The sequence below is a fragment of the Ascidia mentula genome, chromosome 6 (assembly GCF_947561715.1).
Source record: "Ascidia mentula chromosome 6, kaAscMent1.1, whole genome shotgun sequence".
NCBI lineage: Eukaryota > Metazoa > Chordata > Ascidiacea > Phlebobranchia > Ascidiidae > Ascidia > Ascidia mentula.
In genome coordinates this window covers 1154434-1181019 of record NC_138571.1, presented here as the reverse complement: position 1 = coordinate 1181019, position 26586 = coordinate 1154434, and the positions used below count along the sequence as shown (strand labels likewise).

Sequence of the window (26586 nt, the reverse complement as noted above, 5' to 3'; positions counted from 1 at the left end):
TAAGTGAAAGATTTGTGATAAAGCTTTTAGCCATTCAAGCCATCGAACGACACATGAACGAATTCACACTGGAGAGAAACCGTACAAGTGCACTTTATGTTCAAAAGCATTCAGCAAGAATTCTAATTTAAATACACATGTAACAAAAATTCACCAAGAAATGTGAATCCATATCCGAATTCATATTGGAAATATATCATCTAACATCTGTCTTAAAGCTTTCTGCAGTTTAGGCTCTTGCATAAATCACATTAGAAATTTGTTTTGGAGTGGATTTGTCTTAGATTCTTCAATTGAGACAGACAAAAAAAGACCAACTCAAGTTTTAATGTAGATATCTTTTGAAATGTAATATTTCTAGAGCTCCAAAAGGAGTAAAAGACGATCAATAGCAGTATCAGTGTAAGATCTTTATTACAGAAATACTAATTTCGCCTATTGGCATCTTCAGTTTCTATCTAAAGCAGAATAGCAATAAAAAATTAAAAATCTCGACAAAAACAAAAAACTCAACAGCAAGTCCACTTTCGGGATTGCCAAGACAAAAAGCCAATGCGATTAAAACGATAAAAACTGTTTTCTGCGACACGCCGCTGTGGTAGCAAGAGAAGCGACGAGAGACTGCACTGAAGGTGTTTGTGGCCAAACGCAAAAATAGGTGGTGGACGCAAGGGCAGTGACGTAGAACTGCAATAAGGCGATTACGCAATAACGCACACAGAATACAAAAACAGTGATGGAAATGAAGACAAAAAGATGGAAGAGCGCGAAAATGGTCATTTCATGAGGGGGGAAAATCATATGCTGAATGTTTATTCACGCCCTGAGGTCGTTTAACCATTTGTCTTCACAATTATCCATAAGGACCGTGGGAGGTTCTTGGACGAAAATTGCCGTAAAACAATCTGCAATATCCGGTTTGCTTTTAAATATGATGGGGTGCTTATTTTGATGGTGTTTTACTAGCGCCATCTTGTCGCCTATGGCATCTTTGAAACGTCCTGCTTGCCATGTGGAACGATGTGAATTCCATGTAAGTTTTTGTCGTAGAGGGATGGTGTGGTGGAAAAGGATAGTGATACAGGTGGTAGAGTGAACCTTTGTCTTAAAATTCTTTCGGCCGCTGCATAATGCGCATTTTCCGCAAGGTCGAGAATACCCACCAGCCTGTGTGTTTCCAAGTGCAAGGGCACGGTGGATTGTCAAAAAAAGTGTTTTTGGTCGCTTGAAAGTGACGGAAGCTGCAGGTTTTAAGAGCTTTTTCATTTGTGGAGAGTTTTAATTGGTTTGGAAATGTAGTGGCCCATACTACCCTTTTGTGGGACTTTTCCGTGTTGCGGGGCCAAGCCGTTGTTTCCAGTTGGCCGCTGTTGCTACGACATCTGATGTCATCTTCTTGGGGAAATGAGACCGTAGAAATTTTTGCTTCAACCGTTCAAGGCTGTGGATGAAGTCCTTGTCTACCTCGTTTAGGCGGCGCATACGTACTGCTTCTGCGAACACAATTGATGTAAATTGATTTTTTCGAACATTTGTATTCTATACTTTATCAGCATATACTATGGTGGGCTTTTTTGCATAACACAACAACTTGAAAAATACTTGGAGTTTAATTATTTGAACAAGAAAACTAAAGCAAATATGTTGCCAAACATCCTATAAACCAGAATAGCTTTATTGACAGAAGTAAATAATAAACGAAAAATAAATAATTTATCACCGTTTTATTTTTGGGCCGTTTTAATCCTTACATTTCCAATATACATTACCAATATTTAACTTGTTTAAACATTATTTCTTTTTGGAATCTTACGTCAATCTACCTTTATCCGGTCAGTAAGATTACTGGTGGGTAAACATTCTACAACCTATAGTGGAGATCGCTGGTCATTTTTTATGGGAAGCAAACAGACGAACTCATTACAAAACCTTTCAATTCCTTTAGATTCTCTTGTTGTAAGTTCCAACGTATCTTAGTCGCTTACATTTCTTCCACCAGTATGAGTTCGATTGTGGATTCTGCATCATTTCTACGTTTGTTTGGAAATCTAAATGTTTTGTCTCCTTTGGTGCTGACGTGGATGAAAACGTAATATTTGAATGTTAAAATATCGCCCAATGCTTTTAGATAATACGTGCAAAACACGTATGGTAGATCTATTACTACATACTACACAATAACAGCAAATGTATGCATGCCGTGGTGGGAACTAAGTGTGAAGGATTAATAACTTCCTGTCCAGTAAAGCTGCGGTGTTTGTGGCACAAGTCACCAAAACTACGTGAAAGTTACGCATGGTACTGTGTGAACCTCGGGTAAGCGTAACAGTGTTGACACCGAGCATGTGGAGGTACATTGGCCTCAGTTAAAATCACTTCGTTCAAGGCAAGAAAGAATTCGCGTAACAACCGTTTAATAGAAGCAGAAGTATTTTACACATAGAAGATTAGAAGGTGACGCTAAGTTTGCAGTTTAAAAAGGGAAAGACAATAGTGATTGGATAGTAAGAGTTGAGATTGAAATAACTTACTATTCGCTAAAGCCGACAAGGCAACAAACAGAAACAAAACAAATGGTGAATTGACAGATTAATTTATATTTTAAATGCAAGATATTGTTTTGCGCGCTGATATTATTATTGGAATAACAAGTAAAGTAATTTTGCCTTATTAATGATTTCAATCATGGTTTATGAGAATATACTTGCTTCGCAGCTATAAACTTTTAATATGCGCGAAAAACTTGGGAATAAATACATGTGAGGTATAAGAAAGACGAAATACAAACGAAATACAAAAGTTGTTGTAGCATCAGTGACGAACCATACTGATATTTGGGATACAAATTATCAGAAATATTACGTTGACGAAGTTTGAAGAATGAATCCCTACAAATGCACATTATGCTCTAAAGCATACACCAGGAAAAACCATCTAAGCAAACACGTTCAAACTCATACTGCGCAGTGGGGCGATCCTGCCAATCATGCCATTGCATGAAATATTACTGCGTTATCTGATACGGTGGTAGAGATCCCCTACGTATATGTGAAGGTTGCCTGGCAAGTTGTGCGCACCAGTGTACCTTGGCCACAGTATACCCCGTGAAACCACTGAGCTCATGTAGCTCAGTTGGTAGAGCGTTGGGCCTGGTTAGCCCAGGGTCGTTAGTTCAAACCTCACCGGGAGCTTGATTTTTCAAATCTTGCTCCGACTTGTCAGGAAAAAGTGGCTGATCCAGCTAGGCTGCAATGTCTGGGCTGCCAAGCCTGCAAACCTAATGATCGCGATACTATAGCTGTGATCTCGCCAAGCAAGGACCTGCGCAGTGGGGCGATCCTGCCAATCATGCCATTGCATGAAATATTACTGCGTTATCTGATACGGTGGTAGAGATCCCCTACGTATATGTGGAGGTTGCCTGGCAAGTTGTGCGCTTGCGCACCAGTGTACCTTGGCCACAGTATACCATCTGAAACCACTGAGCTCCTGTAGCTCAGTTGGTAGAGCGTTGGGCCTGGTTAGCCCAGGGTCGTGAGTTCAAACCTCACCGGGAGCTTGATTTTTCAAATCTTGCTCCGACTTCTCAGGAAAAAGAGGCTGATCCAGCTAGGCTGCAATGCCTTGGCTGCCAAGCCTAAAAACCTTTTTCACTGCAGCGAATTAGACGCTACACAAGGCGCTCACGTCAGCAAAATGCATTGTTTAGTTAGGAGAAGGCGCCTTGTGTTGCAGATATCGAATAGTTTCAAACATAGGAGAATCCACAGATTACGTTACCTCAAATAGGTCAAGGTTTTACAACAAAGAAACAAAAATATGTCACTGTGACGTCACAAACCAAAGACAATTTTGATTATTGGAAGACTGAAGGGTATAGCAGCAACGACATTACTCTGTACTTTCGATTTCTTTGCTCAGTGACATTACATGGCGTTATTTTGAGTGTGATGTCATAACTTTAACCTCATCCGTGTGTTGACTTAATTTGTTAATTCCAACATTTCTAGTTACAAACTATATTGCGAAAAATACATTGGTGGTTGATTGTGGCGAATTAATATATCCTTTGTTGTGAGTGGACAAAACGACAATGTTTAATTCTCTCTGTCGTGTTTTCAAAAGTCCATGTATCATGTTAGCGATCATAAATGCTTTAACCACAAGAACACCCTGTCCCAGTAACTGTTTTATTATTACACAACTAAATATGAATTAATAGGTCGAAACAGCGGCCGTCTGTCTGCAGCTCAAATTAACATCAAAATCCGTTTGTTGCACTTGTTCACTTATTGTCCCCTGTTTAATACAAAACTATACTAAACCAGTTTTACAATGTTTTCCATTTCTACGCATAAGGATTGCTGCCAGCACTCGCACGACCAAAGCGCCTTCTATGACGTCACGTAACAACAATCTCGCTTTCGCACGATTTCGTTCGCAGCGGTAAAAATGCAACTTTGATCAGCTGTATCTCAGAAACACGTCGCCGTATCAAGCTATTATTTTCGCCAAAAATGTTTTAAAGTTATGAACATCTCTTAGTTTAATTATTAATATGTTTTAATTTTCCGTGTCACATGCACTTTTAAGTGAGGATTTAACACAAATAAAATAAGGCATAGTTTTTACCCGTAGTAATAAGTTCATATAATGAACAAGCTTAGAGAGTATAATATGCGATTGTTCATTTTACGTAAGTAAGTAGACGTTTCGAAATCGAACTGGTTCATCATCAGTACTAGAATGTAAAATGATCAATACCAACTTACGTAAAATGATCAATACCAACTTACGTAAAATGATCAATAGCATAATAGCTTTGGCTTTCTTATTCAAGTTGATTTACTCCAAGTATTTTGCACCTTAGAGAGTATCGATATACGAAATTTTTGCCACCAAATACAAGTTATAAATGCACACTTTAACTGAACTGACATGAGGAATTTACTAAAAGGTGTTGAGTTGTATTTCAAATAGCAGACCACAAATAATTTAATAATTAACCACTTTAACCGTTGACAATTTTTGGGAAACCAATTGGGGAAAGTACCCAAATTTACCTTTACATGAAGTTTGTTGTGATCTCTATGTTTTTTCTGTCGAACACGCGACGTCATTTTTGTTGTTTCACAGAATACAATTTTCTCCAAACTGAAAAAATCCCAAGGCTCAAATATAAGGTTTCAAGTTCAACTCTGGACACAACAAACTTTCTGTTGAAGAGAAAAGTTGTTGCCTGAGGCGGGTTTGTTGGGAAGCGAGTAGATTTTTTTTCCGAAATATTTTCGCATTATGTTTTTGTTGTCTGAGCCCCTGAGGCAAATATTTTTCTTCCAACAAAATGTCCACACATAAGGACGGCAATGAACGTCAACTGCATCCGAAGCTTGAAGGAAGCAGTTGTTTTGAATCATGAAGAACTTCATTATCTTCGCTTTTCTGCTTGTTCTCGGTGCAGATGCATGTGAGTAAAACTAACAACAGTTTGGTTTCGTTTTGTTTTGGTTCAGTTTTTAGATTTGATCTTTTGTAAACCAGTTAGAACGTTTTACTAAGTACGGACTGACCCGCTAGCACAGCCGCAATCCTCAACTTGGTCGATTCAGGGCTAATTGGGAAAATTATTAATCTGAACACAATTTTCTTCAATGCTTTTTTCTCAAAAAATATTTCCAGCAGCGAAATAAAGCAGAAACTTAAAATAGAATTTATGAAGTTTGTTTCTTCTTCAGTTTTATGGAATTGTCCGTCGTGCACCGGTAGAACATGCTCAAGATACCCAACAGCTGTATGTAGAATCTACTGGTGCTCTGTTCGGTTTTACGCGAATGGGAGATGGATGACTACCGCAGAATGTGATTACAATCGTAAGTCAGGTGTCCTGTATATTTATATAGCGAAATCAAAGTCCAAATACACAGAATACGGAAAAGTTTTAAGTTTCGACCATGTTGGTTTAAAGACTAACCCAAAATTTAAAAAAATATATACAAAAACAGCTAAAGATGGTTACAACACTAAAACTTTTGGAATATACACAATATTTTGATGTACTGATGGCTTTATTATTCCAGAACATTACAATATTTTGCAACATTTAAAATTCTATGAATTTACAAATATTCTGTACACTGTAGCCCGCTAGTGCGCGGTTTGTTTCAGACAAATCAATCACTTTCCTTTCAACTCCTACAGCAACACCCTGTTAAATATAAAAGCGATACAAACATTAGTTGCACACAGCGCCACTGTTTCGACATATCAAAAGTTCATCCAAATTCGTCCGTGTGCTTATTTGGAGAGTAAAACCGTCACGGGTCACCAGTTACATTTCATACACTTACCATTATTGGAGCTTTTGATTCCAAGTTAAAATAATTCTTGAAATTAGATTTGATTGCAAGTAAATATATTTTAAACACAGCATGTGGAGTCAATGAAGCATATCGAACCACTGAGAGCTGTGAATAGGGATGTGTTGATTGTGTGTCGTTAAGACAACCACCAGGAAACAGAGTTTGCACTCAAGAATGCAGGAGCGGTTGTTTATGTGAACCTGGGTACTGCAGACACTTCAATAACACTTGCGTCTTAACTGTGCCAGGTGATGTATATTTGTATCAATGATAAAACAAGAGAATAAAGTGGGGAAATAAAATTACAAAAACTTATGTTTTTCAACGAGATCATCATGAAACTTTTAACATGAAAACATACATAAGAATATATGAAAAAAACGAAATTTACTGTGATATCTTCGTTATCAGCGAGTCTCTTAATTTTTTTACATAATCCTTATACACCCAACAAACAGTTTTAATGATTATGTAGTTTTACAAATAATTCGTGATAATGTCGGATAAATGCAACTTCATTGTTTCGTTACAATACAGAATGTGGACAGAATGAGCGTTATTTCCTTCCATGGAGTTGTCAGAGTCCATGCGAAAGTTGTGATTTTCGTCGTCAACCTCAACCTCAATTCTGTCCAACGTCTTGTGCATCCGGGTGTCTTTGTAAACCAGGATATTGCCGGGATGGGAACAACAGATGTGTGCCAGTATTACATAAACAGAAACTTGTACATTTTCTTAGTGCATATTATTTTGTTTGTTGTTGGATGGACTGCATCACAAAACTTGTCATGTGTTTCAAAACTTCATGCGCAGAATGAACTGCAGTTACATCATAACTGTAAGCACTAACGCAACAACCTACATATGTCTGCAACAGAATGTGGAATAAACGAGGAATTTCATCCACCTGAGAAATGCCAGAGCGGCTGCACAAACTGCGCGTCTCTCAGACTTTCGGCGGAGGAGAGAGTATGTCCCAGTGTGTGTACGGATGGTTGTCTTTGCAAGAAGGGATATTGCAGAGACAGAAATAACCAGTGTGTGTCGGTTAAACCAGGTTAGATGTTTAAACAAAATTTTCCATAAGTAAAAATAAAGGTTCTCTTTGTTAAGCAAGATAAGAAAAACTACACCGATTGGTCGGGTGTGTCACGTGCACTTTATTGAGAAAGCAAGTTCATTTCAGGGAGTGTTCGAAGAGGTGTCGCAGTGGTTGTATTTGCAAGCCTAGATACTGCAGAGATGAAACAAACGCCTGTGTCCCCATCAGAAGGTTCATACCTTCTCTATTTTTCTTCGGCAATCCACCGGAATTGTTTAAGCTGATTAAAGACACCTAGATACGATATTTTTCCCTGATTTGCAAGTCACAAACTATTCTTTTACTAAAAAATTATTACGTATGAATATTCTCAAACAAACAAACTAAGGATTATTAGTACCTGTGAAAAACAAGTTCATTTAGTTTTCAGCCAATTTTAAACATTGAAGTTGTGTTTAATAAAAGTCCAACCTTCTTTTTCACAGCTTGTTACAGCAATGAAGTTTACCATCGACGCTACGACTGCCAGGAAGGCTGTAGATCTTGCAAGACTTTGCGGCAATCCATCTCCACCAGAGTCTGCCCTGATTTGTGTCTGGACGGGTGTTTGTGCAAGAAAGGTTACTGCAGAGATGAAAGATCCCAGTGCGTCTCAATAAGAGAACCCAGAACAATCCTAGAGCTCGCGATCGATATGTCGTCGTGCCGAGGCAGGAATATCACACGTGAGTGCTCCTTTAGAATCGCGAACGTTACTGGTTGTCAGGAAATACAAAACCTGGATTTACTTTGGTCACTTAAGCTGATAGAAAAAGTTTAAATGCCAATCAAACCTCAATACCTTTACAAGAGTACATCACGACGGCAGGTTTTCAAATAATATTCGTCTAAAGTTTAGAAGCGATTTTGGCCACAAAATTATCTTCTTCGTTAACCGAGCACTGAGAAAGTTGCATTTTTTCTGCCATGGGAAATTAAAACATTTTCCAAAATCTATAAATTGAATTACTATAATAACTTAATGAAGCCTAACATATCGGTCACGCCAATCTTGCAACATTCTCATCGATCTAAATAGTTTTTTTTTTCGGAGATTGGACGCCAACGATTTTCCTCTTAACAAGTCATTTTTTTACCGTAGATGCTGGTGGTAGAATTGGTTCGAAGAACAATTATTTGGGCATAAATTGGTGTTTCTAGTCACTATCAAACAACAGCATTTATGTGAACGGTTAGGTAGTGCTGAAAACTGAATGGCGTCATCGTTTGGGATTCCCACCCAAAATAAATTTGTCTGTTTAGAATCTAAACTTTAGATGACTAAATAACGGCAACCCCAATAAATTTTTGTACAAAATTCATGCAAAAGCCAGTTATTTTTCGTGATTTTTCTGTCATTGTAAGAATATGCAAATTGTAAACTTCCATCATATTAAAATTTGCAGATAGTAATGACCGAGTTAACCGAACCATGAACGCTAATTCACTGTCCCACATTTTTGTTACAAAAAGCTGCCTATTGTCTGGAAGATCATTAAATTTCCATTTTTTGCAGTTTCTAGGCATAAAAATGCAAAAAGGACACTTTGATATTTGTGATATTTCAAAATGAAAGGACTCCTATAGGCAGCTGCATTTTTGAAAACGGTTTCATTTACGCTGCAACCACAGAGACAACGTCATGTTTTCACCAACCAAGTTACGGCCACCGCACTATGGAACTCTGTTTCTCCCGTCAAAAACTGTCAGGAAGAGGAAAACGTGGGCAGAGCAGAAAGAAAATCGATCTCGGTCGTGATAAAGTGTTTGGTGAAGGAACGTTGGGGATGATGTGGCCTGGACTCAATGCAAAACCCAACGATCAGGTTTACCAACGCACGCCTGAGGAACAAGAACAATACCTAACAGTTCGGGAAGAAAGGAAGTTCAAATTCAAGCGCGATGATGCAGTTAGAGGTTGGACTGGGGGAAAATGGGGTGGGATTAAAATCCCTCCACCCCATTCCACTGAAGAACATTCGTTTGATGATTTTCAATGTGTGTTGTTGGAGGTTGCACGAGACGCACATCGTGATAAGAAAGTTGGTCGAATCTATCGGCAGCGATGCATGATTGCTGTTGGAAATGGAAAGGGTGTAGTTGCCAGCAACACTTCGGATGACATTGGAGCTGCAGTCCGCAAAGCTAGGAATACAGCATTTAACAGCCTGCTGGTTATAAAAAGGTTTCTACATTAGTAAATATTTGGACAGGACTTTTAAAACTGAGGTTTCAGGATGAATTTTATCAATAACAAGAGTTTACCACACAAAGCACAACATTTATCTGTAATATTTCATAAATGACACTGCCAGGCTTGTGCACTAGGTTACTGTAGGACGAAAAATTTTTCAGTAAAAATTTATGTAATACACATACATACCTAAAGATTAGACGTGTGTTGCGGATGAAAAGACACCCTTAACATTTCAGATATGAAGAACGCACAGCGTACGATGACATGTACGTTAGTCACCATAGGTGTCACAGAGCAATCACAGACATGTACATCGGTATTTTCACCATTATGTATTGTTCAACCTATGCCCAACTATTATGTAGCCAATTGCTATTAAACCTTTTTCATGATAAGTAATGATTAGGGCTGGATGCATTTTGCTTCCGTAAAAATGTTTCAAACTATTATCAAACTAAACGAGTTGGATTTTAACAAAATCCAGAAAAGCAGTCAAACAGTGAGCTCAGATAAAGAGAAGAATGTTGTTTTGATGCTTCATAAAATCCTTGCACCGTTTCTACTGCGGAGAACCAAAGCAGATGTAGATTTAGAACTTCCACCAAAGCGAGAAGTTTTAATATTTGCTCCTCTCTCAGTGACCCAACATTTTCTACAAAGCTCTCACCAATCGCACAATCCGCAAATATCTGGAAAAAACAGGAAAGGCAGAAGACAAAGAAAACTGTGTAGGAAGTGAAGAATTGAATGAAACAAAACTAAAAATAAAAACTACTACTGCGAAAAATATTTCCACTCTGACGCTCAAGAAAGTAAACAAAACCTATGACCTTGATGTCACCATAGCCCAGACAACCTAAAGCTATGAGTCGCAATTGAGCAAATCGTAAAAACTTAATTAGTACCGCAACGGGTAAGTGGAACCACAACGCGCGCACGTCGTGATTTATGTCCATGTAAGTCGACCACGTGGCGTTCCGAGGAAAGCGCGAACGAAAATCGATTTTGTCGTTCGGATATTTCTATTTGCGTCATTTGCGTCACATTTAAAGTATGGTCATTTGGCCTTAAAAAAGACCATGAAAAAAAGGCCACGGAAACCGTGAAAATTTGGTCCTGGCCGATGGACTTTTACTAAATTAAATTGAATCTTCCCACTTTCCTCATGTACCAGTTTGCTGAATCTTCGCTCTAATGAGTTTCATCGTCTGATGTTGTACTGAAGTAATTCGCCATTGTTTGTGACGTAACTATTGATGTTAGTGTGACGTTCAATCAAATCAAAACCCCGCAAGAAACTCATTTGCATCAAAGAAGAATCCTTACACGAAATAAGTCTGTTTTTAGTCGCACAGAATTTCGCTTTATTGGCAACATAACTTCTCATAGAGAATTGCAAACAGCCAAACTGCACCAATGGAATGCAATTTTAATAACGAAGCAAAGACAGTAAAATAGATGGAAAGGGAACGCCCTCAAACAGTTTTACGCACTGAATAAGCTCCACACAGACTTGATAGAAAGCAGAGCTGCTGAATATGAGAATGTTGTAAGATTTAATAGCTTAGGAATTCCAAGATAACTCTCGAACTTCTTAAACTTTAACGAGAATTAGTGATTTTTGATAACTGTGGAAGTTTAATCATTCCGATCTTTCAAACGGCCTGTGATCGCCACTTACAGAAATGTGAAAACGAGTGCGAAAGCGAGGACAGAAAGTGATCTTCTGAGCTAACAAACAAGTTTAACCGAATTTTAATCCTGTAGATGCGTGTTCTATTTCAGAAAAATCCGTATAGATCTGACACCATTTCAGAATAAACAATCTTTTATTGAGATGGCAAAAACTTCACAGACATCAAAACAGCAAAATCCAAGATTTGAGTTATCAATTTAAGTTCGGCACCGAAATAGTTAGAATGAGTTGTCTGATCTGAATGACTGAATGACTGAATGACTGTTTTTTTGACAATGCATTACATCGCTTTTTAAACCCGCTTGCAACTTTCTTTCGAACAATAAACTTCTTCAAGTTAAAAATCCCTCAGGTCAAGTCATGATGTGCCAGCGCACTACAACTGCGTCCAGACAAGGCGGAGACACTGACACGTTTTTATCGGGGTCGCAAACGAGGTAATTGTTTTAGAGCGATGGTCCTGAAAGTTTTAAATAGTCGTTTAGAGTTACGTGAATGCGTGCGTAAACTCTCCAGGGTATAAAATTTGCACAAACATAACATCGGCAAGTAATACAACGTACCGGCACATTATAGAAATACATATTAAACATACACATGCGTGTTCACTACAATCCCACCAAGCCAATCTCAAATGCTTCCACTGATCACAGCACACAGCTATAAGGAAAGTTTAAACTAAACGAGTCGAAAATATGTGCAGAGTAGAAGTAGGTTTTTATTTACGTGACAATACTTAACTACACCCAACGTCGTCAACACACAATATTCTCGTCCCTTCTGCAGCTACTTTATATCTTGTTCATTCATGCATGTCTTTTATGTGGATTTATTTTGTCACTTTATGCAGTTAATCATGCAGAACATAGATTGACGTCACAATCAACTAACGTGGCTGAAAAACGCTAAATCAAAAAACAGCGTGTCAGTAATCCACAAATAATTCACAAACCAATAAAAACAAATCTCAAATTTAATCGCGCATAAGTTAAGAATGGACCGGGGTACCGAAATTTCCACAAACATTATACAGGTTCTGATGGATTTGTTTATTATAGTGTGGGTAATAGATTCACTGTTTTTTTTCTCGATGAGTCGGAGCGAGATTTTTAAAATCAAGTTCTCGGTAAGGTTCGAACTCACGATCCCAGGGTTAACCAGGCCCTGCTATCTACTTGAACACAGCCGTCATATTGTGGTCGAGACACACTGGTGTCCAAGTGCACAACTTGCCAGAGGAATAATTGCATGTTGTCTGATTTAGACCAGATTATATGATGAGCTTGGGCACAGGGAAAGAAGTTTGAGAAATAAAATTGATGCAAGAACAGTTGTACACGTGGTTGCGTAACAGAGTCAATGAGAATTGGTGGAAACTTTGAACACTTCACAGACGGGCGATAAGCGGAAAACCCTAACGCGTCACGGGGTTCATTGGCGAGTTTACGTCGTATACGTCACATGTGAATAAGAATTAATGTTGCGAAATGAGGAGTTTACAAATTATATGCGTAACACACAGTAAACCCTGGTTATTATTACATCACGTGTTACGTTATTGAATTAGCGTAGTGTGGTGATATTCAGTTGAATCTACATCAAATATCTCATCGAAAATAACTTAAGGAACTGCAAGCTAGAATGGAAAGTTACAAGAAAACTATTCCTCCCGACTTTGATCTGATGAGACTCTCCCCTGCTTGTGTGAAGCCACATCTCCAAGCACGCAACTTCTCAATGTTTTGAACACATGCAGCCAATGACTCAGCACTTTTATCCGTCAAATCGTTTCCGGACAGATCAAGAAACTCCATCTAAACAACAAAATAACTTAAGCTTGGAGGTTAGGATCATGTTATGGTCGTAAATATCTAATTATGTTGTTATAAAATGGCCAGAGTGGACTTGTAATAACATAAACTAAAAAGTCAAAAATAAACACAGCAAGTTTCTTCTCATGTGATTATTACGTCAGTGATCTAATCATTGTTTGCAACATTTGGGTTCAAATATTTGTCATGAAGGAAATCACAATGATTTTGGAAAGAGTGCTGATTGCTTGAAATAACCGCTATTGTTTGCATATAGACAATGGTTTGTTAATATTTGAGTCACCTGTAACAGCAAAATTATAGAATAAATTTAGCTGTAATTCTTTAGCGTTATCGGTGTGACCTCGTCCTGCTTATACTTGGATAAGGAGTGGTTATGTCAACCGATTTTACTCTTCTGGTATATTTATTACAGATTCCTGGTGTTGTTTTTAACTTCATACTTTTTATGTGGTTATGTCAGGTTCATTTGTTTCATTGCAGTTTCCATATTTTATATTTTGTTTGTTTCAAACGAATACAGCCGTGGTTACCAACCAGGATGCCATTTGTAACTTTCAGGGGTGCCACGAGCTTTTCTTTGTAGTCTAAAGCGTATTATTTGCTCAAAATAAAGTTTAGTGTAAGAAGCCAGGATTGAACAGGTTACAAACTGAAAGTATCCCAGGACGCAAGAAAGCAGGTAAATATAAAACACTGCGGAAGTTGTTGTGGATGGCAAAGTATTATCAACCTTCCTTTATGCGGCGTAACCAGGCATCAACGCCTAGATGTGACGAAGGGAGGTTCCATGGATATGATTGTGTTGCCTTATTTTGGAGAGCTATCTGACATCTTGTTGCGAACTCTTACAGATTTTCACATCCAAGTGTTTGAACACCCGCATGTTACACTACGTTCCTCGGACTGCGCAGGAGATATGCCCGATATGTAAGGTGTGGTGTACTAAACACACTGTGTCAACTGCGATGTGGTCGATATTGGTGAGACTGACCGCGCATTACGAACACGACTGAAGAAACATCAGGGTGACTTAATTAACTGCCAGAAGTCTACGGGAACAACGAGTTAACAGTCTATAGCTGGTTTAGTGCATAGGATAGATCTAAAAACGACATAACCTTTAGAATGTCACTAAATTATAGTTGGAGCATAGTGTGAAATATAACGGTGAAGCATTACATTGCGATATGGCGACAGTAAAGGCATTAAATAACCAATCCTGAAGCTTTCTTTTTTTTCGTGCGTTGGATTTTTGCTCGCGACACTTACAAAATTCGTGTGTGTTGGACGAATTCCGACTAAGACATGAAATCACTCACCGGTTTCTTCAACAGTTTAATCTTCTCCGATAGATGTTTGGCACCAACGCTTGTCAGGCCGCATCCACGCAGATTAACTTGTTCAATATTTTGGATGCAGTTTGCCACGTAAACCACACCACGGTCTTCTATCTTGTTGTAAGGGAGTTTGAGCAGCTCCAGCTGAACGAAACCACATCAATGTTAAACAAAGCGTGAATAACAACACAGATAAGTGATATCAAAAAGCAATAACTAGTTTCAAAAAAGCAATAATTATTGTAATCAAGCGCCAATAATTCTTGACCAGATTTAAATATATCCGATTTGTTTAAAAGAATGGAAAAAGTAATTGTAGGCTCTGTGTCAGATGTGAGCTTTGTGTCAGTTTCATGCTCAAACTTGTTATTGGCAGTCGCGACCAACACGTATCCATCAATCGGCTGGAACCAGCGCACGTTAATTTGTCCGTGCCAGTTCAGGTAGCGCGCCCCAGGCCGCCGGGAAGACCTCGACGTCACTTACGCCCACCAGAACGTTACCAGGCGTGACGACTGCCCGCTACTGGATGGGGGTCCTGTGGCGGCGTCATTGAACGTTCTACACACTGTGTGCTCCGAAGCGTGCAGTGTGCCTTTTCGTATCTATTTTGTTAAACCGCTGTTTGCATGAATTTTGACTCTTGTAGAGGCGACCGGTTGTTTCCAGGTAAAGGCTGATGCCCACTGCCGTCGTAAGCGCGTCGTAAGGTCCTTACGATACGTCGGTTACGACCGTCGGAGCAGTTATATGCCCACTGCATCGGAGCGCCGTCGAAGAAGCATACGACAAAAGAAGTCGATCTAACGACGCTACGATCGATTAGAATTGAGTTCTACTCCGTCGTACGTCGTAAGCACATCGTAGCGAAATAGCTTGTTGCAGAGTTGAAAATATGATTCGCTGTGCTGTTCAAAAGTGTTTCAGGATTGTTTTAATGCTCACTACTGGTGAATAATGAAGTTTATATAAAAAATATTTGTTTCTCATTTTGTATGAATTTTACAGCAAATTTGTAATGATTCCTGTGTTATAAAACTACATCTATATTGAAACAACTATCATTATAACAATTGTAATAGCTTACAAATAAATGCAATTTTAAGAGTGAACATATGTAAGAGTAAATATGTACAAGATGTTAGCACGTAGCAGCGGTAGTTTATCAAAAAGTGGTTTTGTTACAGTCATTTACTATTACTAGGACCAGGAATTTAACTGTACATCAATTGCATATACCTGTAATTGAATTTTTAAAACAGAATCAAGCTACATAAAGTTTAAATATTGTAGTGTCAGTGGCTGTTTATGGTTTGCCACAAAGCTATGCTGTTTTGTCACTTCGAAAAAATAAATCATCTTATGGCACAGTGATTGCAGAATACCCACAATTTGGATTGTACTTGATGCTTGAGGACTATTATTGTCGGATATTTATACGTATTCCTGATAACATCTTTAGTTCTTTATTAAATTGACACATTTTGTTTACAGAAGAAAAAAAAAAAAAGATTATATTTTCAAGCAGTTGGCAATAAAGTGACCCACATATTTATAGTCTGGAAATTGGGTTGTTTTTTACATAATGTATCATGTCATATCTTGTGTGTTTATAAGGACCCACATTCGAAAATCAACAAATCATTTCTTGTAAAAATAAAAGCAGCAAACTATATACAATTGTTTCATGTTGTTGATCATGTGTTTTGAAAAGGTGAATAAATTTTGAATGCATCAACATTGTGGTTGTGGAGCATTATCAATTATTTCTCTATAAACAAGATGCTTTGAAGTAGGTTTGCACCCGAACTTTAGCATTACTTGAACTATACATAAAAATTTGTGTTTTACATCTCTGTCGTTTTATTTTTGGTTTAACACACCTCAATTAAATCACCACATACAAATGTAAATATGCATGTAGACAACATAACAGACTTTGTGTTCGCTTTACAACCGACAAGAACAATGGAATCGAAAACAAATTGTGTATATTGAAAAGTGAAAAATGCCACTGGAAAGTTGCTTTGTTTGCCCCCTGCGATTGTTTCTTCCATCCTATAGGACATAAGATCCTCCTGGAGGCTCCTCAGATCCTTGCTGTGTTTTGTCCGATGCAGCTGTAAACAATTTTTTTTCTCTTTGAATGGTACCAGTAGATCTTCTTGGCAAATCACTCAGTATGGGTGTTAATGCTGATAGCCTTTAAAACTTGATATGGGGTCTTTATTGCCGTGTTATTGTGTTAACTTATACAACGATGTTGACCCATTCTTTTATAGTTTCCCTAATTCAACCATGATCTTTTGAGAAATCTTGATAGCGTTGACTATATTTTCAGGTGCGAATTCGCTTGCGTAATACGATAATCATTCCAATCATTTTAAAATATCACGTAGTTTATTATTGAAATAAAATTACAAACGGAATTTACACCAGTCGCCGTTAGCAGCAGGTGGCGCGGTTTTTTAAAGGCGCCAAGCGGCAAAGCATTCACACCAGCCATCCCGTGTGATTATCTCGCTTGAAGCAGTTGACGGCGGAGTTAAATCTGATTTCAACTTTTCCGTCGGCTGCAATGATTGGAAGTTTGTTTTCGTTCGATTTGTTGTGATTAATTTAAGGTGGTTTTAACAACTTTTATTCATAAATTGTGTGTTTCGTGATAAGTTATCACAAAATATTTGATGTATTGTTATTATTGTGCAAGCTGCAGACAGATGGCCACTGTTTCGACCTAAAAGGTCTCATCAGTACAGCTGGTGTGACTTTCAGACGACTTTGCTGACCAAACGGCCAAGCAAAGACTTCCACTTTGTGGTGACTATACAACCACCGTCATCCGTTGGGCACCAAACTAGGTGCAACCTTACGGAGAAAACAAGGTGGAAACACTATGGCCAAGCAAAGATGAGACCTTTTAGGTCGAAAGAGTGGCCATCTGTCTGCAGCTTACACAATTCATATTATTGGCTCCGCTTTGCTTATCTTATGATTATTATGACTCGGGGCCTGACGGCACTATTGGATAGTTCGCAATGGATTAAATTGCTTTGCAGTAATTAATTTTTGTCATAATAAAATCGTTTGGTTTACAAAATCTTCTAGATCAGTGCCACTAACATCGTCATTTTTTCTGTTCCAACAGTAACAGCGAACTAAATAATACATATGTTCTAACTAAACGTTCTGTACACGAATAATTTGTTGGTTATTAAGTTAATCGATGATAACAATTTGTTTTGTTGTCTAATAAAACTAAATGTAGTTTCCTACCAACGTTTTACGACACAGAGACGCTCTTGGTATTTTAGATAGTGAAAGGATTTGCCGCGTTGCCACCAACTTCTCTACAGGTATGAAAACGCAAAAAGTGTAGGTTGTGAAACCTTTGTTTTTGTGAAAAAATGAATAACAGAAAGTATTTGCGATTTAGTAAAGTCACCAACCATCCTCTACACAATTCATTAAGAATTAGATGTATTGTAACTGTTTATGGGTCACCCAGGGCTGTTTGTACCCCCTCTAGGACTGGCAGTTTGGCAGTAAGCCTTTGCAAAACCCCCCATGCTCTGTCTTAATGCAGCTGCAATCATTTTTTTTTCGGTCAAGCAATGGTAGCCCCTCTTCATGAGTCATCATACCCGGAAATTTTTTTTGGCAACGATGAAAAATGTTACCAGGTGCATGAAGGCGAAAGACCTCTAAAACTCAATTTTCAAAATTTAATTCTGAGAAACGGCCTTAAGCAAGTCTAAAAATGATCAATACCAGAATTCTTGACGTGTTATCCATTTGACCTTCGGTTGCAACGTAATTTTCTTCATTGGTTTTTTCACGTTCTGTGTTGTGTTAACGTCGTGCGTTCGTTCTGCGGTGTTGTTGCGTTGCGTGTTCATGTCTTTCGCCAAATATTTTCTAAGCGCCACTGAATCCGCAACGCCTTCCATTGCAATGTAGTACACCGGGAAGGCAGCAGTAGGGGACATTTTGCTTTTTACTTTGATTTTTTTGATTTGATTTTATTTATTTTATTTCTTTTTTTTGTTTATTTTACCAATTTCTGCATAGCTTTCTGTGTTTACTTGCAATTTCGTATTTGCAGAAACTGAGAATACCCGTGCATTCGAAATCAATTGTTCAATATTGCTAACAAATCAGTTGACTTCAATTTGAAACATCTGATAACATTAACTTATTATCAAAATGAATTGGTGTCGCTGACAGAGTACAATGCCAACTAAAGGGGTAGATTCTGGAGAAATTAAGGAACCAGTTAAGACCGGAAACATAAATGTTAACCATATGAATATTGTCACTGAAACAAAAACAAACATTTAACCAGTTGGCATCGGTTTGTTAACTATTTTCTTTCCTGTGCTTGAATAATTCCACATATTTTCATTAGCGCCCCCCTTTCAAAAATTGTAGCATGCTTCATTATTCCGACAAAAACTTGCAGAAATTTATGAAAACTTGTATGACAAAAACAATTCATATTATATTACGTTACAAGCATGAACAACCAAACTCTTACAAATTCCAATTGATTTTTTTTGCTTTTGTTTTAGTACATTCCTTGCAACAACTGGGTTTAATAGATGTTATAATGAATGACCCACATATTTCCACCCTCAAAAAAATAAATAGCATGCGACCCATTTGGGGGTAACGTTCCACTAGTTGGAAAACACTTGAATTTGTTCCCAGATCCCTGGCAGTCAAAGATTGTATAATTTGTCACTCACGAAAAAATTTCATTTTCGTTTCGAAGTCTCATAACTGGACTAATATCTTACTGGTATAAAAGTGCTCAAAAAACATCTTACCGGTTTGCTTCTCCGTTGAATCACGAAGGTGAGATTCTCGAGGTCGGTCGGGAGGAGCGATGAGTAACTGAGGTCGATCTCATCAGGGAGTAAGGAGGACACGGATGAAGTTATCTCCTCATCGTTTGTTTCATGAGCCCAGCTGCAACATCGAAGTATCGCTTGGTTGGTTGGTTCCCCCAACAACGACGATGCGAGATTCTTCAGCAGCTTCTTCTCAGCTTCCTTGGTACATTTCAGACAAATCAAATTAGTAGAGCTTGAATCCTGCATCGTGACAGAATGTTTTAATTGAAAAACAACTTAATTGGCTAAAAGTACCTGAAATGTGACCCTGCTTTATTGTTTGTATTGTTTTGCGTCACTGGGCTCCTCTTATAACAACACATCTAGTTCGCTGACATTTTCATACGTGTTGGACGCATTACAAACATAAACATTGTTCCATTGGACAGACATGAAATCACTCACCGGTTCTTTTAACAGTTTAATCTTCTCGTACAGATATTTGGCACCAACGCTTGTCAGACCGCATTCACGCAGATCCACTTGTTCAATGTTTCGGATGCACTTTGCCACGTAAACCGCCCCACGGTCTTCTATCTTGTTGTAGGAGAAGTTGAGCAGTTCCAGCTGAATGAAATAATATCCAAGTAAAACATGGTATGAATAACAACACTACAAATGAGCGGTATTAAAACTATAGCTTGATAACACGAAACAAAATAATAATAATTATTTAACTTTGACATAAATATTTTTTCTCCCAATATAAATAAATGTCTCATTACGCTGACAACTTAATGGTTGATGTTTGTATGCTCGTGTGGAACACCCGACGAATGAGTTGGTAAGTTTGTTTTAGAATGAATAACGGAGGTAAACTGATTCATGATGATAAAACATTTAACGACTACCCAAAATAGAACTGCATTGTGATCGGGGCAGAATTATTGGCGCTTTACGCTTTGCTTTTGCATCGCAGATAACGACAAGATTTTCTCTGTTTTCATTTTCTAATGACGAAACATCGGTGCGCCAACATTTCAAGGGATTGAACTTAATTACGCAATTTGGAGTTAGAAACCAAGTTACATCGAAGATCGGGTTTGGATAAAGAGATGGTTTATAACTTTGGTTATCAACCGTTTTTGTTTTGCGCTTATATAATTAAATTCATTTTGATTAGCGACGCCACTTTCAAAACTGCAGGATGTTTAATGTTTCAATGAAATTATTCTCAAACATATGAATTAAACCAATAAATATTCCGCAACCCTAGTTAATAAACTATCCACCATCCAAGTTACATGAATATTAGGCAAACTATACGTGTAAATTATGGTTGCAGCAAACAGATGTGTGTAAGTCATTCTTACGAAATACCGAAGTTTTGTTGCAGCGCTTCAGCTGCCTTGGACTCGCTTAACACAGCCGCCTTGGAGGTTTCGCGGTGCAAGGCCATATGAACCTTGAATAAAAGCTGAATTAAAATAATTCAGAAAGAATTGAGACGCAAAAGAAACGGCAGAAGAACTAACACCCAGTGTCGATGCAGGTCGAAATCAACGAACTGAAACGCGACCTGCCGAAGGGGTTGCGAATTCCTGGTAATTGTCCAGTATCTGGCGATGTAACTTGCCGCAACCACAGGTACTTGTTTATCTTGATTCATGAAATAACCTATGTGTTATTTACTCCTTGCTTCAAGTTTCATTTGCTACGAATATAAACATGTCATTTGAAATTGCATTGTGTTCGACGTTATTTTTCATATCTGCTATTAGCTTGCGTTAAAGGTCATGATGATGCAGAACTCTGACCACGATTCATGTGAGAATGTAGAATCCCCTTGATAAATTCACCTTAAGGGTTAAAAGTGATTTTTGCCAATCACCGTTGCCCTTAGTTCTGTTCCAATGGAAAATGTCGTAAAATTTGCCCAGAGTAATGCAGCAGGTAATTACTAAAAGTCTTTACGACGCGAAACCTGGATCCGGACATCATCATGAAACAAATATTTGTTACACATTACGGGCGGCCAACACGTCGATCACGATTGTTCAGCCGATCGTTTAACTGGTCGATTGCGTCAGATTTTGTTGTGTCTTTACAAAGAGTATTTCAGTATCGGAAGGCAACTATTCGCAAACTACTTTGCGAAACTCGACCCAAAATCGAATGTTTTCTTGTCGATCGTATTCGCTGACATGTTAATCATCCCTGGTACATATCGTTACATGAGTATTTGGCCCGAAAGTCTCAAAAAGGAAACAAGTGGCCGACAAAACATGAATCCATATGAGCACACGGACACCGAAGCGTCTATCTGACAATTTCCGTGTTCTTTTCTAGCTTGCTTTTGAAGTTTGAAGTTTCGTGCGATGTTTTTTCCATCCCGTTTGTTGCAACTATTGCAAAAATACCAAACAAGAAGATTCAAGATAAGTTGTCGCTGCCATTTGTCGAGAGCGCATGGAATCGTGTAAATAAACCGCTTTTCGGTGTGTATAACGTATCAGAATTTGAGTAAACTCTCTCTTTGTGTTTCTGTGGCTTTAAAGAAAACGTGTTAAAGCGACACCACTTACAATCGTTCTTATTGTGTTGCAGTCACCAAATCACGCTGTTCCTTATTATGGATGCATTTCGCATCGCGCATTCGTCAAAAGTCGGTTGTGAGGCTTCTAAAAAAGTGCTAAACTCCTGAAGATCGCTGTTCACAATATAAAACACAGGGGGTATATGACGTAACGATGCGAGTTCGTTTCGTGCGTACACACCGCGAAACACGCGCGCTGTTGTGGTGTCGAGTGCGAGTGCGGCGCCAATTTGTTATTCGTCCGTTCGCCCGTTGTGAAGCAAAGTCAGTAACTACGTTTCGAAAGCGATCAATCGCGATAATATTAACATATTCACATCATCTCCATCCGTGTGGAACAACCGACGAAATAGTTGGTAAGTTTGTATCAGAATGATTGACGGAGGTAAACTGATTGCTGACCATAAAAAGTTTATCGACGGCAAGTGACAGCTACTTGCATTCTTCAGCCGTCAACTGCGGAACCCCGAAATCAAGTACAGCGCATTTGATTGTGAACTGTTGGCACTTTGCCCAGCAATCAGATGTTTACAGTGCTTTATTGATGGGCGCAATTTTTCTGCGTAAACATACCATAAACCTCGGAGTTCACCACTGATGTGCAGCAAATCAACGAGAAATGCAATAAAGTCGGCGATGCCCTTTCGCGTGCTACCATGTCCACTTTGCAAACGCCAACCTAGGATTTCGACCTTGAAGCTTTGTCAACTGTGCAACAAACCTACGAAGTACAGGCGAATCGTACAGCTTTGAATGGCCTTCATCTTCAGGACATTACGATTCCAGGTGTTAAGCTTTTACGCGACGTGTCACTTGGTAATCCACTTCAGGTAGCGCGCCCTAGGCCGCTAGGAAGACATTCACGTCACGTACGCCAACCAGAACGTTACCAGGCGTGACGACTGCCCGCTACTGGAGGGGGGTGATGCAATCCATAAATTTGATGAATTCATGCTAACAATACATGGAAAGGTACTTTCGCACGATGTAAGAAAATATTGAGACGACTTCAGTGTCTTCGCTATCCCCTAAAACCACCTCGAGGAATCGTAAGGACTGAAAACGTTAAAGGACCCAAAGGCAATTTAGACTTTGCTTTTATTTCGAAAGAATCAACGGGGTTTCCTCCCTTCAATTTGCTATATGGAAGATCTGTGCGCCAACAGTTAAATAGATTTGTACTGAACATGGCGTATGAGAAAATACCAAGGACACTAACTACTGTAAGATACTTCAACAAGGCTAGATTTGAATTTCACGTTAAAACTTAATGACTTAGCTCAGGATGTCAATGGGAATGAGCGGACGTATCATGTGAACATGTTGGATGAGTTCGCGTGAAACCTGAGATAAAACCTAATGACTTTGCTTAGGATGTCATTGGGAATGAGCGGACGTATCATGTGAACATGTTGGATGAGTTCGCGTGAAACCTGCGATAAAACTTAATGACTTTGCTCGGGATGTCAATGGGAATGAGCGGACGTATCATGTGAACATGTTGGATGAGTTCGCGTGAAACCTGCGATAAAACTTAATGACTTTGCTCGGGATGTCAATGGGAATGAGCGGACGTATCATGTGAACATGTTGAATGAGTTCGCGTAAAACCAGCGATGAAACTTAGGACGAGCAGGCCACCGGTTGTTACCAGTGAGTGTTATGGATGACGATGGTGATACCAACGATGCATGACGATGAGGAGTTACTGGGAATTTAGTTGGACCGAAAACCGACGACCGAACAAATGTTACAAGTGATTGTGAAAATAATTCGTCTTTGTTTTTTATCATCTCTGTAGTTTTGTTTGTTTTAACACATCTCAATTTTTCACTGTTACTAATTTTTAAATGTATTTACGAAGATTTCAATACAACTCTGTCTATTTTGTTGACTTCTATTTGCGGTCTTTAAAGTTTTTTGTGTGGATTCTAGCCTTGCTTTTAGCGTTAATTTGTTACTGCAGGTTAACCGAAACTAGAAGCTAGTTGGAGTTGGACACTAATTCATGTCAAATTGTTCGGCTGTAGTACGTATAATGCTCCCAAGAGAGACCCTGATTTCTGGGGAGGAGGCAGAGGAGCAGGAGGTGGGTAACGTGAAGAGGGCGAACGAACGTTCTTTCCATCTACATGTGATGAAGGGACTCAAATGGGTGTCATTGTGTTGCCTTGTTTTGGAGAGCTATCTGACACCTTGATGCGTCCTCTTACAGATTTTCACATCCAAGTGTTTGAACGCCTGTCTCTTACACTACGTTTTCCGGACTGCGCAGGAGATATGCCCGATATGTAAGGTGTGGTGTACAGCAACTGCGACGTGGTCGATATTGGTGAGACTGATCGCGCATTACGAACACGACTGAAGAAACGTCAGCGAGACGTAATTAACTGACAGAAGTCTACGGGAACAACGACTTAGCAGCTTGTAGCGTGTTTGGTGCATAGGATAGATCTAAAAATGGCATAATCTTCAGAATGTCACTAAATCATAGTTGGGGTATAGTTGAAATACAACGGTGAAGCATTACATAGTGATATGACGACAGTAAACATTTAAAGAACTAATTCTGTAACTTTGTTTCTCTTCGTGCCTGGATTTTTGCACGTGACACTTACAAAAGTTCATGTGTGTTGGACGAATTCCGACTAAGACATGAAATCACTCACCGGTTTCTTCAACAGTTTTATCTTCTCCGATAGATGTTTGGCACCAACGCTTGTCAGGCCGCATCTACGCAGATCCACTTGTTCAATGTTTCGGATGCAGTCTGCTACGTAAACCGCACCACGGTCTTCTATATTGTTGAGAGACAGGTTGAGCATCTTCAGCTGAATGAAATAACATCCAAGTTAAACATGGTGCCAATATCAAAAACACAAGGAATCAAACAAATATTGGCCTTTTACCCATGTGTTTTTCGCACTTTAAATCTGCTGTTCGCATGCATTTGTAAGATCTGTGCGCCAACAGTTAAACAGATTGGTAACTGAACATGGCGTGTGTGAAAACACCAACGTCACGAACTACAGTAACCTACTTTATCAAGGATAGTACTAAAAAAAGCAGTAGCTTTTTATACAGGATCAGCCTGGCTTATAAATCAGGAATATATATTTCGCCCCATGGGCATCTTCAGTTCCTTCAGTAAACACATTAAATGATATTAAAAACGTCTGAAAAACAGCAACATTAGAGAAAGGGCTAGTGATAAAAAAACAACAACAACTTCGACCTCTTGCAATGCTACTGTGCCAAGGCAAAACACTGAGTTATCCGCCTTGCATGAGAAGGTAAGAGATTTGCACACACGGTGGAGAAACAGCATCAGACGCGGGTGGAGATAAGGAACGCGGCGATAAGTCGAACGGCGTAAAACCACCTTAAAAACACACACGAAAAATACGAAAAAACATGTAGCCATTAAAACGATTAAAAGCAATAAAAAAGAGAAAGATTTTTAAGAAAACACATCAACGCACCCTAGGCAATATCATTTTTTGTATGTTAATGGTGGCACCTGTAAGGTGAAGCCACTTTGCCTCGCACATGTCAAAATCCCGAAAATGTGGTTGTTCCACAAAAATTACATAAAAACAATCCGCCATGTTCGGTTGATTTGCAAAAGTGGACTTGTGCTGGGTATTATCAAGGATTATCAAGGATAGATTTTGGGTTCACGAAAACCTAATGACCACTTTAACTGGTGAACCCGCATTTCAACAAAGATTTACTGGAATATTCCACGCAAGTTGGAATCTGAAAATGCCGATACCGTCAAGCTAACGACATCTTGGCCTTCAAAACCACATGTATCCCTACAGCATGTAAAAGAACAGTTTACACTTAGGAACATCAAGGCCGATAAAACAAAGCTTTTCCGCGTAGTGCTTGTAGTAGATTAGGACACAGTGCGTCGACAGATTGGTATTTTTGAATCACCACCTGATAGATACAAATGTGCAGAAACTTTTGATCTTTTTCGCCAGGAGCGCGCTTCACGCTGATTCAACTTGCCTTCCTTAGGCGACCGCAAGCCATCGGCGTCAATGCACGAGATGCTGGCTTTGTCAGGCGATCATCACACGTGCTTCCTGTTTAAACACTTGTTAAGCAAACATGTCCGAAGACATTCGTATTGTTATTGCAAGTGAGTAATTGGTTGACCTTGGGTTTCAGCGTACGGAATTATTGTGGCAGGCACGAACCACAACGTCCGAGTTTTCTGTAACAGAGAAAAGAGTCGCGCAACTCTGCAAACATTTGGCAAGCCCGACATTCCTGGCATGCGCTTTTACCATAAACGTTTCGGTCAAAAAGCACAGCAATGTTGTCCACCACCTTCAAGTAAAACTCCAAAGTCGTTGCCTGAAATGGCAAACCAACCGGCCTTTTCCTTGCATGCCATTCCAGCCGAAATTTGTTGCATCCGCTTAAGTCGGCCTGGACTTGCTTTGCCCAGCCACTTTGGAGGTTTCCGCGGTGCAATCACATAAAACTAGAATAAACGCTGAATAAAAATAATCCAGAAAGTATTGAGACGGAAACGAATCGGCAGAAGAACTAACAGCCACTGTCGGGCGATCCAGGTCGAAATCAACGAACTGAAACGCGTGAATCTACGCAACCGAGACAGTTGTCCCGGGATCC

General features: G+C 39.1%; 1 protein-coding gene, 1 non-coding gene and 2 pseudogenes across 5 annotated transcripts in view; 2 read left to right on the top strand and 2 right to left on the bottom strand.

The window, feature by feature from the left end:
- Positions 1-558: 558 nt before the first annotated feature.
- LOC145906425 (uncharacterized) lies at positions 559-1482 on the bottom strand (annotated as a pseudogene).
- A 2003-nt stretch (positions 1483-3485) lies between these two features.
- Trnat-ggu (transfer RNA threonine (anticodon GGU)) lies at positions 3486-3559 on the top strand. Its single transcript has one exon. It is a non-coding gene; the product is annotated as a tRNA-Thr (tRNA).
- A 3664-nt stretch (positions 3560-7223) lies between these two features.
- LOC145906424 (small ribosomal subunit protein uS5m-like) lies at positions 7224-10016 on the top strand (annotated as a pseudogene).
- A 1657-nt stretch (positions 10017-11673) lies between these two features.
- The window catches only part of LOC145906580 (protein NLRC5-like), a 72262-nt gene continuing 57349 nt past the window's right edge, over positions 11674-26586 (bottom strand). For 2 of the 4 annotated variants that reach the window (XM_082994012.1, XM_082994017.1), the window contains 4 exons: positions 19806-19967; positions 19335-19559; positions 14488-14649; positions 11675-13147 (listed from right to left, as the gene is read on the bottom strand). In XM_082994012.1, the coding sequence (XP_082850138.1) occupies positions 12983-13147; positions 14488-14649; positions 19335-19559; positions 19806-19967 (714 nt within the window). In that variant the 3' untranslated portion in view covers positions 11675-12982. Of the gene's footprint in view, positions 13148-14487; positions 14650-15016; positions 15414-19334; positions 19560-19805; positions 19968-26586 lie in introns of those variants that run through there. The other 2 variants (XM_082994013.1, XM_082994014.1) reach the window with 2 other exon arrangements.